General features: G+C 42.0%; 1 protein-coding gene across 4 annotated transcripts in view; it reads right to left on the bottom strand.

The window, feature by feature from the left end:
• Window positions 1–14,219, bottom strand: part of trak1a (trafficking protein, kinesin binding 1a) — a 211,760-nt gene that overhangs the window by 98,545 nt on the left and 98,996 nt on the right. For 3 of the 4 annotated variants that reach the window (XM_043719532.2, XM_043719533.2, XM_043719534.2), the window contains one exon: window positions 1,997–2,191. In XM_043719532.2, coding sequence (XP_043575467.1) covers window positions 1,997–2,191 — 195 coding nt within the window. Of the gene's footprint in view, window positions 1–1,996; window positions 2,192–12,711; window positions 12,848–14,219 lie in introns of those variants that run through there. The other variant, XM_043719535.2, reaches the window with a different exon arrangement.

Genomic DNA, 14,219 nt, shown 5'->3' with positions numbered 1-14,219 from the left:
GACCTGCTCTTCTGGGGACTGTGTTTAGGTGGCAAGTCCAGTTGAATTTCTGGTCAATAATAACCTCCAGGATGTGAATAGAGGGTGATTCAGTGATAGCAACATCACTGAATGTCAAAAGGCACTGACTAGATTCTCTCTTATTAGAGATGGTCATTGCCTTGCATTTATGTGGCACCAATGTTACATGCCAGTTGTCAGCCTAAGCTGGACATTGTCCAGAGTCACACAGCATGGAAACAGACCCTTTGGTCAAACTAGCCCACACCAAACTAATCTAAACATTTGCCTGCGTTTGGCCCATATCCCTCCAAACCTTTCCTACTCAGATACTTAACCAAACGTTTTTTAAATGTTGTACCTATACCTGCATCCATCATTTTCTCTGGCAGTCCATTCCACATAGAACCACTAAAAAAAAGTTGCCCCCTCAGAATCTTGAAGAACTTTGTCCTCTCACCTTAACAATAAGTCCCCTAAGTTTTGAACTCCCCCACCCTAGGGAATAGGCTCTTGCTATTCACTTTATCTATGGCAGTCATGTTTTTACAAACTTCTATCAGGACACCTCTCAACCTCCTATACTCCGGTGAAAAATGTCCCAACTAATTATTTTTTGAACAACTGAAACTCTCAATTCCCAGCAACCTCCTGGTAAATCTTTGCTGAAACCCCTTCACTTTAAGAACATCCTTCCTATAACAGGCCAACCAGAACTGCACATAGTGCTGCATTAGAGACTTCAATGTCCTGTACAACCTTAAAATGACGTTCCAATTCCTACACTCAGTGGTCTGAGCAACGATGGTAAACATGCTAAATGCCTTAACAACTATCCTGTGTACCCGTGATGTAAATTTCAAAGAAATATGCACCTGAACCCTTAGGTATCTTATCTACAACACTATCCAGGGCCCTACCAACAACTGTATAATTCCTGATCATTTGTTTTAATAAAATGCAAGACCTCGCTATCAAAGTAAATTCCATCTGGCCCTCCTCAGCTCATTGACCAAGATCTTGTTGCAATCTTAGATAACCATCTTCACTGACCACTATATCACCAATCTTTGTGTCATCCACACATTTATTAACCATGCCTCCTATATTTTCAGCTAAATTGTTTATATAGATGACAAATGAAAATGGACCCAGTACCAATCCCTGTGGAACACTATTGGTCATAGGCCTCCAGTGCAGAAAACATTAAGCCAATTTCATTACCAATTGGTAAGCTCACTATGAATCCCATGTGCACATGGTGTTGTATTTGATCACGAACTGCTTCAGTATCTGAGGAGTCATGAATGGTAGTGAACATTGTGGAAGCATTGGCCAACATCCCCACTTCTGACCTTATGTGGGGACGGTCATTGATGGTTGGGCCTAGGACACCAGCTTGGGGAACTCCTGCAGAGATGAAATGACTGATCTCCAACAACCAGAAATCATTTTTCTATGTGCCAAGGGGTGACTCCGACCAGTGGAGAATTTGCTCCCAGATTTCCAGCTTTGCTAGGGCTCGTTGATGCCACACTTATTTAATGCAGTGTTGATGTCAAGGGCTGTCATTCTCACCTCACCTCACCTCTAGATTCAGCTCTTACCAAGGTAGCACGAGGTCAGGAGCTGAGAGGTCCGGGTGGGATCCAAACTGGTTGCAGTTATATCTGGCACATAGCAAGATGGTTGCAGTTGTTGGAGGTCAGTCATCTCAGCTCCAGGGTCAGTCTGCAGGAAAACGAATGCTTAAACAGTTTATTTTTCTTCCACTGATGTCAAGCAAAGATGAACATGCAGCTGAAAGTGTGGAAATAATATCTTACAGAATTATCCACTGAGAAACAAACATATGACTGCCTATTCAGCATGTAAATGCACATTCAAGTATCACAGCTGTTACCAGGCCACCTTATTTGAAATTGTTCACTCACCTTTGACCATAGACAACCCACCCAGCCACAAAGTTTAACAATGTTATTGAGAATGTACTTACGCATGTATTTTAGTGTCTCTTCTATTTGTTCATGGGTGAGATCGAGATTAACATCTGGAGAAATAAGAGGGGTGTGAAGCCAGTCGTCGTGGTCATAACCATAAATTGTATCAGCTCTTAGCTTGTAATGAGGCAGTTGCTCTTCCAGTAGACTGATGATTTCAACTTCTGGAAGGTCAGTACTGTTGCACACATCTGGTGGGGGGTAAATCAAGGCAATTGCATTAGAACCACAGATTAATTTTTCACTACACTATTGCAAAAGATCTGCAACAACTTGCAATTTCCAAAGCAAATCAAAGGAGTGATGCTAAATCAGGAGTGGGAGAGGAAGGAGGGGGACAGAGAGGGAGGGAGGGGGACAGAGAGGGAGGGAGGGAGGGAGGGAGGGAGGGAGGGAGGGAGGGAGGCAGACAGACCACGAGGGTGAGTAAGGGAAGAAAGAACGGAGGGAGGAAGGAAAAAAAAAGTGCACATAGGAAAGGAGGTGAGGGTTGAAGGAGCAGAGCAAGGGGGAGGGAGGAAGAGTGCACAAAGGGATAAGGAAGAGAGTATGTGAAGGGGAAGGAGGGATGGAGCAAATGAGAGAACACAAGAGAACATACATGTGAAACAGAGAGAGACAAACAGACAAACAAACAAAAAAACAAAGAGAAAGAGGCACTTAAACTATTCCAAAGATTCAGGCCCAGGCAGCTCAACGTTTGCCATCCAAACTTCGTGCAATTTTGAATGGAGGATTTGGAAAAAGGCCAGAATTGGAGTGGAAAGTTCTGAGGGTTTTAGAGAAAGGTCACAAACAAAATTGCAAATGGTTGAAGTTTGTCAATGCCTTTCAGTTAGTAATGATACAGGCTCAATGCAGCAGCTAATTCCTCACAGGCAAAAATGGACCAAATTACCAGAACGATCTGAACAACAGGCCTAAAGCTAAACTAACCTGAGCACCACAGTACTCATCTCTGGTCACCTTCTTAGTTAGAAAAGCAGGAACATCTTTACATCAGAGCATTTAAAGTCAAGAGAGATTCCAAAAGGGTAAACTTTCTGATTCAAATTCAAAGTGATTTGTTTTGCATGGTCAAATTCAGTCAAATCAGATGCCAGGCAAAGAACAGTTGTCAAAAACAACCACTGAAATGGTGAACATGTTCAATCTGAGTAAACGCCAATTATGCTCGGTGTCAGGCACCCAGTTCCAATTTATATTAGTACTTGTACTACTTTGATTGGGACATAGGAAGAGACTATTTAGCCCACCAAACCTGGTGCATCATTCAATTAGACGGAGTCTTCAGTATTAACGTAGCAATTTTGTCTAAGTTTTTTGCCTTGTTCTCAATGCAACAACTAGCAAGAAATACTTGTTCTTCGTTGATGGAAAGAACATGTCCATCAACACGTGCACACTGTGACCAGACAAGTCTCGTTTAAAATTGAAACAAGGCTTTTATTTTTCAAAAATCATTAACTGGTGCATTCTCCATGCAATGCATCTTCTAGCGTCCACTTGCCAACCAATCAACATTCTCCTCTCATGCACTACAAATTAGTTTTCACTTCTATTGGTATGCTTGCAAAGTGTCCTGATGAGTGAAAGATGAAAAGCTTTGACAAGATGTGTATTTTCTCAGTAAGATTCAAGCTCTACCAAACAGCAAAGAACTCATCTGATCTGTGAACATGCCACCTTGCCTTATATCCATTCAGCTTTCAATAAAAATAATCTACCAAGCTCAGATTTATAATTAATAATCAATTCAGCATCAACACCCATGTTATGGAAGAGTTACAAACTTGTACCAGGTAAAGGATCAGCTAATTTCATGACCAATGATCTCAGATTTTTAGACAATAACTCCAAAATCTTCAATTTCTGAACTAATAGAAAATAATCAGCCTTAAACGTTCTTCAATATCTTGACAAATTTGATGGAATCATCCTTTTCAGTTTTCCAATTTTCAGGAAACACAGCCCTGGTTTGTGAAATCTCATCCTGAGTCTGGGTTTAGATGTGGAACATTCAGTCGTTAAATATTGCTGAGCCAACCGGTCCTCTTTCAGAAATTCCCAGAACTTCAGTTTTCGTGATAGAATCAGAATTGCACAGAAGTGCCAACACACTGACTTTGGGAGACTGGAGGACAAGTTGGAGTTGCTGCCAAGCACCTAGAAAAACTTTCCACAGTCAGGTCTAAACTGCATTAGTTTATTTTAAAATATTTTTATTGGATGGTTTAAGAATCCAAACTCAAGGTGCAATTTATATTTAAAAGCTAAATTAGATTTATTTTCCTCTTAGTTGCATTGGGTGTAGTTTAGCTGTGCCTTTGCCAGTCACTTTGCCAGCATTGGCACAATCCCACCTTGTGGCCAGACATAAAATTGCAGGCCTAACCATTCACAGGAAATGGGCATTGCTGGTGGACCTGCATTTGTGCCCTCCCTAATTGCCCAATCCTAATTGTCATGTATCAACTAGATCAGCTAAGGACCGCAGTTTCCTTCCTTAAAGGATGTTAGGTCAGTGTGCATACTTTGTCAGAAAACAGGCCCTTAGCTCATTGGCTCAGAATGAGGCAGAGATTCATTGGCAGTAATTTACCACTGCGTCTCACACTTGGGAGCAGAGGAAGGAGACAAGTCTCACAAGTTCCTACCTTAGACAGAACAAGAATCCCACCACTGTTGTCATTATTCGGAACCACAATGCAATCTAACCAACTGAGCTAGCTAGCCCCACTGTCCTCCACTGAAAGCTCCAATGGACTTCCAAAATGAATATGCTCAGAATGTCTTTCCCATCATTTCCTGAAAGTGGACTGTCAGCAATTCTTTCAAGATTGCCAAGTCTCACTGTTTAATTGACCGCTGCAATACTCAAAGAAAAACCACATAATCCTCTTAATATTTCACTGAGTCGAGTCTGTCTCCCTCTCCTTCCTGAACTCGTTGCTCAGAATCAGATTTGTTACACAGTGCAGGAGGCTGCCATTTGGCCCACTGTTTATTATCTCATGCCAATTTCCTGCCTTTTCCCCTCACTGCACACCACTTCTATCCAAATAATTAGCCAATGCCCTCGAACGTCTTAACTAAACTTACTTCCACCACATTTCCAGCAGTATATTCCAGTCCCTCACTACTCACTGTGTGAAAACATTTTTCTTCTCACATCACCCTTGCTTTTATTGGCTCAGCACTTTATGTCCTTTCACTCTTGCTTCTGTACATCATCTTCAAACATCAGAATGTAGAAGCAGAAGTAGGCCACTCAGCCCACTGAGACGGCTCCACTATTCAATTAGATCATCGGTCTCAAAACCACTTTCCTGCTCATATTCCTAGCATCATCACATGGGAGAATAGAAAAATCCATTGGGAACTCTAAATATTTGGACCAAATGGGTTATAAAAGTTTCTGACATGCCAATGCTAATAGAACATGAGTGCAACACCCTCTACAAAAATCATAAGAGCATAACATGTAGAAGTAGAATTAGGTGATTTTGGCCCATCAATTCTGCTCCATTATTCAATCATGGCTGATACGTTTCATGACCCCATTTTCCTGCATTGGCCCCATAACCCTCAATTCCCTTAAATACAATCAACAACTTGGCCTTCTCAACCCTCTGCAATGAGTTCGTCAGATTCACCACTCTCTAGCCAAGAAATTCCTCCTCATCTCAGTTCTAAAGGTTATCTTCATTCTGAGGCTGTGCCCTCAGGTCCAGTCTCTCCAACTCATGGAAATATCTTCTCCACTTCCACTCTATCCATGCCTCAGTATTCTTAAGTTTCAACGAGATTCCTCCTCATCCTTCTAAACTCCGTAGAGTCTTCAACTGTTCCTCATGTGACAAGGCATTCATCCCACAGACCATTCTTGTGATGATCGAAGCAATGAACTTGCAGTGAAACATCTCAAACCAATATGAAATCTATTCAGATCATCAGCTGCCCCTTGATTAGAGGATGGCATCCATGCAAGGTCACAGGATTCTGCTGTAGTTCTTCATATGATGTTGCAACTTGATTCTCAACCTGAAGATCTTTTGGCATATGGGGCAGGACATCCCACGAGTTGGCAGGATCTGAAAAGCAGGATTGATTTCCATCTCTTGCATGTCACAGCCCAATGGACATGCTGTCAACATTTTGAATAATCCATTGTTAGCCCCTCCAGAGATTAATGTTAATGAGGCAGTGCTTCAAGGAAAGATTCAGAACGTCTTAGTAGGGTAGTCTTTGTCCTCCTTGGAACAATGGCCACTTGAGAGTTGAGCAACCAGAAGCTGGTGGGGAGGATGTTTCTTCAGCCATCTAAGTACTGTGTCCAATCTGAGTACTGTGTCGCAAAAGCCCAAGATGACGGCAGCGTAGGACACTTCAGATGAAGCCCATTTGTTTTTCTGTTTTTCTCTTTTACTTCTTTCAATTTTTTTCCCTTCTTCTCTAGGCCATGGACTGCCAGCCCCTGACTCAACCCAGCGGGGCAGTGTCCCAGCCCAGCACGGTGGCCTTTCAGGAGTACGTGACAGTCTCTCGCTCCAATGTGATTCCTCGAAGTGCGGTCTCACCGTGGCTAAGCATTTAATGTTAAAACTTTCAGCTTTCTTTATTTTCTACTTAAAACTAAGGTGGTCTGCAATGTATCACTTTTAATCTTAGTTTGCATGTTTATGCTATACTATCGTTACTGAATGTTTAACTTTTAACTTCCTTCTAACTTGTTCTTAAGATTCTGTACCTTGGTACTCGTGCCTAACTTAGTGCCTCGTGTGGGGACCTTATACATATTTCAATGTACTCCTTTATTTTCGTACTTGTATACATGACAATAAAATCAAAATCAATCCATCTAACTGTCAATTAGAAAGATGCCGAACTGTTTTGCCTCTGCAAAAAAAAAAGAGACACATGCACGTGTCCTTTTGGTACCTCATGGCAAATTCTGAATCTTGGCTGTGAAGACTCCGTGTGCAGTGAAAATTATGAAAGCACAGAATAAGTAATTCAGCTTCAGAACTTCACTGCATGCAACCCAACAATGGATTCGACAGCACCACTGGCTGAAGCCCAGCAATGACCAAAAATTATTAAAATGTGAAAGAAACTGGAAAATATGGTTAATTTCATAAAATTAAAGAAAAAAAAGTGAATAAACTTGAGGAAATTCTTCGTCCAATCGCAAGTCACAGAATCTCAACCAAGACTGATGCTGTTCACAAAAAGTACACTGAGACAAAGAATCAATGGAAGAGGGAAAGAAAATTAGACAAAGAACATGAAACAAAATTAGTCCTTTCTGCTATCAAGGATGCTTGAAGTGCAGATTTTCCAGCAGAATTAAATTCAATTCAATTCCCCTGCTAATGAGGACCCATGCAACCAAACAAGTTCTGAATCCAAACTGACAATGTCTCAAATGTTGGAACAGAAGTTTTTTGAACAATTGCACTATTGAAAATAGGCTACTCACTCATGACTTTCGCTCTCAGTTTGCTCTCAACACTCCAAGAATTACATTTTAAAAGTTGTCGCTTTCAAATGCCCTCATAAGAAATGGAACAGGCAACACAGTAAGACAGAGCATCTAACAGATTCTAAACAGTATTCAGGATGCCAACAGTGATTGTCATGTGAGTTATTAATTCCCTGACGAAGCATGGATTAAGTCATGACAATGACCAGGCGAACTGCTGATGTGTTTTTTCACTCTCCATTCATTTACAACCTTAATCCAGGACTCCTTCGAACAAATGATTCATTTCTGATAATGAAAGGCTGCACAGAGAAATGGCACTCATACTTCATAAAAAAAATTGGAGGGCACTCATACATGTTTTACCCCCTCCCATACAGCATGCAGCATTTAGGAATTGAAATTACCTCTACATATGGGGAAAGCTGAAGCAATTCAGCTCAAAATTGAGTTCTGCAACAATCAGGTTTTCAGAGCCACGGGTCCCACTTGGTGTCCAACTCTGCTGTCACTCTGTAGGAGTATACTTGAGGGAAATCAGGAGGGCAAAAATGGGACATGAGACAGCTTTGGCAAATAGAACTGAGGAGAATCCAAAGGGTTTTTACAAATTTTTACAAATATTAAGGACAAAAGGGTAACTAGGGAGAGAATAGGGCCCATCAAAGGTCAGCAAGGCAGCTTTTGCGTAGAGCCACAGAAAATGGGGGAGATACTAAATGAATATTTTGCATCAGTATTTACTGTGGAAAAGGATATGGAAGATATAGACTGTAGGGAAATAGATGGTGACATCTTGCAAAATGTCCAGATTACAGAGGAGGAAGTGCTAGATGTCTTGAAACGTATAAAGGTGGATAAATACCCAGGATCTGACCAGGTGTACCCAAGAGCTCTGTGGGAAGCTAGAGAAGCGATTGCTGGGCCTCTTGCTGAGATACTTGTATCATCGATAGTCACAGGTGAGGTGCCAGAAGACTGGAGGTTGGCAAACGTGGTGCCACTGTTTAAGAAGGGTGGTAAAGACAAGCCAGGGAACTATAGACCGGTGAGCCTGACCTCGGTGATGGGCAAGTTGTTGGAGGGAATCCTGAGGGACAGGATGCACATGTATTTGGAAAGGCAAGGACGGGATAGTCAATATGGCTTTGTGCGTGGGAAATCATGTCTCACAAACTTGATTGAGTTTTTTGAAGAAGTAACAAAGAAGATTGATGAGGGCAGAGCAGTAGATGTGATCTATATGAACTTCAGTAAGGCGTTCGACAAGGTTCCCCATGGGAGACTGACTAGCAAGGTTAGATCTCATGGAATACAGGGAGAACTAGCCAATTGGATACAGAACTGGCTCAAATGTAGAAGACAGAGGGTGGTGGTGGAGAGTTGTTTTGCAGACTGGAGGCCTGTGACCAGTGGAGTGCCACAAGGTTCGGTGCTGGGTCCTCTAATTTTTGTCATTTACATAAATTATTTGGATACGAGCAAAAGAGGTACAGTTAGTAAGTTTGCAGATGACATCAAAATTGGAGGTGTAGTGGACAGCGAAGAGGGTTACCTCAGATTACAACAGGATCTGGACCAGATAGGCCAATGGGCTGAGAAGTGGCAGATGGAGTTTAATTCAGATAAATGCGAAGTGCTGCATTTTGGGAAAGCAAATCTTAGCAGGACTTATACACTTAATGGTAAGGTCCTAGGGAGTGTTGCTGAACAAAGAGACCTTGGAGTGCAGGCTCATAGCTCCTTGAAAGTGGAGTCACAGGTAGACAGGATAATGAAGGAGGCATTTGGTATGCTTTCCTTTATTGGTCAGAGTATTGATTTCAGGAGTTGGGAGGTCATGTTGCAGCTGTACAGGACATTGATTAGGCCACTGTTGGAATATTGCCTGCAATTCTGGTTTCTTCTTATTGGAAAGATGTTGTGAAACTTGAAAGGGTTCAGAAAAGATTTACAAGGATGTTGCCAGGGTAGGAGGATTTGAGCTACAGGGAGAGGCTGAAGAGGCTGGGGCTGTTTTCTCTGGAGCGTCGGAGGTTGAGGGGTGACCTTATAGAGGTTTACAAAATTATAAGGGGCATGAATAGGATAAATAGACAAAGTCTTTTCCCTGTGGTCAGAGAGTCCAGAACTAGAGGGCATAGGTTTAGGGTGAGAGGGGAAAGATATAAAAGAGACCCAAGGGGCAACCTTTTCACGCAGAGGGTGGTACGTGTATGGAATGAGCTGCCAGAGGATGTGGTGGAGGCTGGTACAATTGCAGCATATAAGAGGCATTTGGATGGGTATATGAATAGAAAGGGTTTGTAGGGATATAGGTGCTGGCAGGTGGGACTAGATTGGGTTGGGATATCTGGTTGGCATGGACAGGTTGGACCAAAGGTTCTGTTTCTCTATGACTCTATCACATGGACACAATGCTCAGGTTGGCCACATAGCCAGCAACAGCCATCTTTCATCCAAGTCAAAAGCATTAGGCCACCGACATATGCAGAGGAAATGCCAGATATTTAATTCTGCTTCCTCTTGTAACATAGGCCTGTGCAGAGACAGTCAACTAATACATTGGCTTCCTGCAGTAAAACTGATGCTGAGGTGGTATGGAATGGTCAAAAGGCAGGTAGCCATCTCAAATCACTGTCAATCTTGGTTTGGAGACATCTGATTCCACGCCAGACGTCAAGCCCAGAAATCTCTGTCACACCATTCCTGAACCACCCCTCCCCACGCCAACAATACTGGAGACATCAATATTCTTGGCCAAACCAACTGCAGAGGTGAAACCAGTCCTCTCTCTGATACCCACCAACTTACCTAAACAGTGGCGCACAAGCCTGTGCTGAGCACTGGGGATCTTTCATCGACATAAGGAGGTCAAAAGGAATCCAGTTAGATCTTCAGGAGAAGTATAAAGTGATGTATTTTGGTGAGAAGGACATGGAGAGATGAAATAAAGGGGATGCTGGGCTACAGGGAACTGGGTGTTCTATGTGCAGATATCAGAAAAGATGTTAGAACAGTTGGAGAGAGCAGATAACAAAGCATACAGTGTTCTGGGCTGCTTCAACTGGCACAGAGAGCATAATAGCAAGAACTTTCACAAGATTTGGAAGAGCCAGTGTTGGACTGGGGTGTACAAACTTTAAAAATCACGCAACACCAGGTTATAGTCCAACAGGTTTATTTCAAAGCACGAGCTTTCAGACTGCTGCTCCTTCATCAGGTGGTTGTGATTCAAACTCCTGAAGGAGCAGCGCTCCAAAAGCCAGTGCTTCCAAATAAATCTGTTGGACTATAACCTGGTGTTGTGATTTTTAATTTTTAACAAGATACTTGTAAGTTCTCAGCCCAAGTATTGTATGCAGTTCTGGATATGTTAACATGAGAAGATGATAACATGAGACAGTGCAGAAGTTGTATACAAGAATGGTTCCAGGGATGTGAAACTTCACATATGTGGATAAATTGAAGAAGATGGGACTGATCTCCATGGAGAGAAGCCTGCTAAGGTGAGATGTGATAGTTTTCAAAATCACACGAGGTCTGGACATGTAGACAGGAAGAAACTGTTCCAGCCTGATAAAAAGGACCAAGAAGATTCAACCAAATGAAAATTTGAGCTTATTCAAAAAGCCCTGCTGCCCGTGTCTTAAACTCATAGCAAATCCGGTTTCCTTCAGCACTCTGTCTTTGCTGACCTACATTGGTTTCCAGGCAAAGAAAAAAACAACTCATTTTGAATGTTTTCACAAAGGAATTAGTATAGTTCTTAGGGCTAAATGTTCAAAGGGTATGGAGAGAAAGCAGGAACAGAGGAATAAGTTGGACGATCAGTCATGACCATATTGAATCGTGCAGCTGAAGGGCTGAATGGCCTATTCCTGTTTTTATTTTATGCTGATGGGTTGATGTTAAAAGTTAAAACATTACTATGAAACAGCCTGCATAACCAGTGCAAACTGTAACAAATCAAATGACAACGACAAGTAGCCATGCTGTTGTACTCAATCAACATCCACTGAGGGTCCAGTCTAGCATGAATACCAAACGAGAACAACTCAAACTCAGCCACATGACGATTCAACAACCTGTCAAGCATTTGCTCAGAGAGGATACTGTTTAAATACTCAATGGGCATGACCTGTGTGACAGTACACTTACCAAAACCAGAGAGATAAGGAGGGAGAAAATTCAACAAAGGACAAAGAGGCATGAAACGAGTTAAAGGAGGGGCAAGAAGAGCAAGAATGAATAGAAGGGGTGGGGGAGAGAAAGCAAAAAAAATGAGGAGCTAAATATGCAAGAGGATGAATTGAAATAGGAGGCAACTGGGAAGTTAATAAAAAGAGATAGAACAGTGCAGAGAGAAAAGAAAGAGAGAGACAAGAAATGGCAAAGTGGACAGGAAATGGGGGGGGGGGGGGGGTGGAGGTGGGAAATTGTAGAATGATAGGGAGCTGGTAAAGAATACATATGATTTCAGTGGAGGTGCAAGAGAGTTGATTATGTGAGGCCAAACAGGCTTCTCACTGTATGCAAGCAAATGCATAGTCAAAATGCCATTGGGTGATGCATAAGGAGATGTGGTGTGCAGCAAGGGAAACTTGATGGTGAAGACGGGGTCAAATTGCATCAAAATGGTTCGTGGATCAAGACAAAAAGGTGGGTGGAGAAGTTTTAAAACATTGATAAACCTGCTGGGATTGGAGAGGCTCGAAGAAAATTGTTGTTCCTTGGGGAGGAGTGGGACAGTGAGGAGGATAGGGGAATGATCAAAGTTTGCGAAGTAGCTTAGAGGCAAGGCTGGTGAGATCCCTCCAAGGTGCATTTGTAAATAAGCAAGAGAATGAATTGAAATAGGAGGCAATTGGGAAGGTAATGAATGGGATAGGACAATACAGACAGAGGAAGACAGTGTAGGAAGAGATATTTAAAAAAAGAAGGGTTGACAATGATAGACATGCAATGAAAAACACTGAGGAATGTTTCAGTTTTGAACTACTTGCACTTTCACATGGATCATACAAATTATTATGCAATTTTGCATTTGGCTGTTTTTTTGGGGGGGGAGTGAGCAAGAGACAGGCTGAACAAATATAATCGCCCTTCCAGAATTCAGCATGTACAGATATAATTTATCACATGCTCTTGTAGCAAGGAATGACCATCCACATTTGAAGATTAGACAAACTCAATGCATTTAAAAAAGTCATCCAAAATATTTACCTGAAAGCAGAGCAGGGTTGATTGACATAAGTGCAAGGAAGGCAGCAAACACGACACTCAACAAAATTAGAAGTGCAAAGTAAAAAAACGGTCCCGACTTTTCTCAGACTGCTATCAACACCACAGTCAAGCTGACCTTTCTTAAGCTTCTTTCTGTAAATGTTCAGCATTGCCTAATTTTATTAACTGGAATACTTAACTAGCTTGGCTCACCAGCAGCACAGTGAAGGCCTTTACATTGCTCAACTGGGCACTCCTGTGCGCTTTTTCTTCCAAAGAAAGAAAAATATATTTGTAACAATGTACTTTAGGGGTTTCCAATGTAACTGTCCAAACTATATAAAGTTGGATAAATCACTTGAACTGGTATTCATGTGGCTAGGGGGAGTTTGGGTGCATTGATGGGGTGGGGGGGGGAGAAGCGGAGTTGGGAAGACGAGGAAAGGACAAAGTTCATGAGGTGAGTCAGAAAACCACATTGGTTCATGAAAGCTTGAATTTGCCAAACAGGACAGGATTAAACAGAGCTGAAAGATTGATTTGTCAGACAGTTCAAAATGCTATTTCCTATTTATGAACCATAATCATGGACCTGAAATGATCCACTTTCAATTATTCAGTTTGCCTGCAGTAAGTATTATTGATATCATTCGACAAAAGCTGCTTGAGAGACGCTCACACTCATTAGTGCAGATTGTATGATTTTCCGGTTTGGTTTGTTCTCATCTCCCTCCAAGCACTTTTGTATTCAACTTGATTTACATCATTTTTGGTCTCTGTTTCTAAATTGACTCTGTACTCAATCCCTGCAACTGTTGCAACCGCACTACCGTTGATTGTGCCGGCATCTCACATTTCCTTTATTCATTCTTCAGCTTCAGGCAATTCCTCCAGGGAACAGACAAGTCAACAAATCAAATGAATGCAAAAACCACCCCACACAGAGCCAGACACCCTTGATAGCAAATGTGCTCTGGAATTATTCCACACCCGAGCTACAATTCTCAATTTCCAGAAATCTGTGTTGACTTTAAAACAAAAGGAAACCGCATTTGCCCAAAGTCACCAAACTTTCACCAGCACAGGACAGAAGGCAGCCATTCGGCCCACAGTGTCTGTCAGAAAAATCTAACTAGTGGCACTGCCCAACCTTCTCCCTGTGCCCTTTGTACACTCTTCCTTTTCACAAGAACCTCGTGCCTTCTTAAATGCTCCCATTAAATCTGCCTCCATCAATCTCTCCAGCAGCACATTCCACACTCTAACCATTTGCCACATGGAAAGTATGTTCCTTTATTTGGTCATTGCCAATTATCTTAAATCTCTGTGCTCTCTCGTTCTCAATCTTTCCACAATAGGATGTTTTCTCATTACCTACTCTGCCAGGTTGCTCATAAACTTGAGCTGGTCTTATATATGCTTCCAAGAGAAAACAGTCCAAACTCCTGTACCTAGGTGGTGCGCAACAGGGATCAGTATTGAAGCCACTATTATTTACAATAAGCATT

The sequence above is a fragment of the Chiloscyllium plagiosum genome, unplaced genomic scaffold, assembly GCF_037043375.1.
Source record: "Chiloscyllium plagiosum isolate Xiang-an unplaced genomic scaffold, Cpla_swu_hap1 HiC_scaffold_34, whole genome shotgun sequence".
In the NCBI taxonomy this organism is placed as follows: Eukaryota; Metazoa; Chordata; class Chondrichthyes; order Orectolobiformes; family Hemiscylliidae; genus Chiloscyllium; species Chiloscyllium plagiosum.
This window is presented reverse-complemented; position numbering and strand designations above follow the sequence as displayed.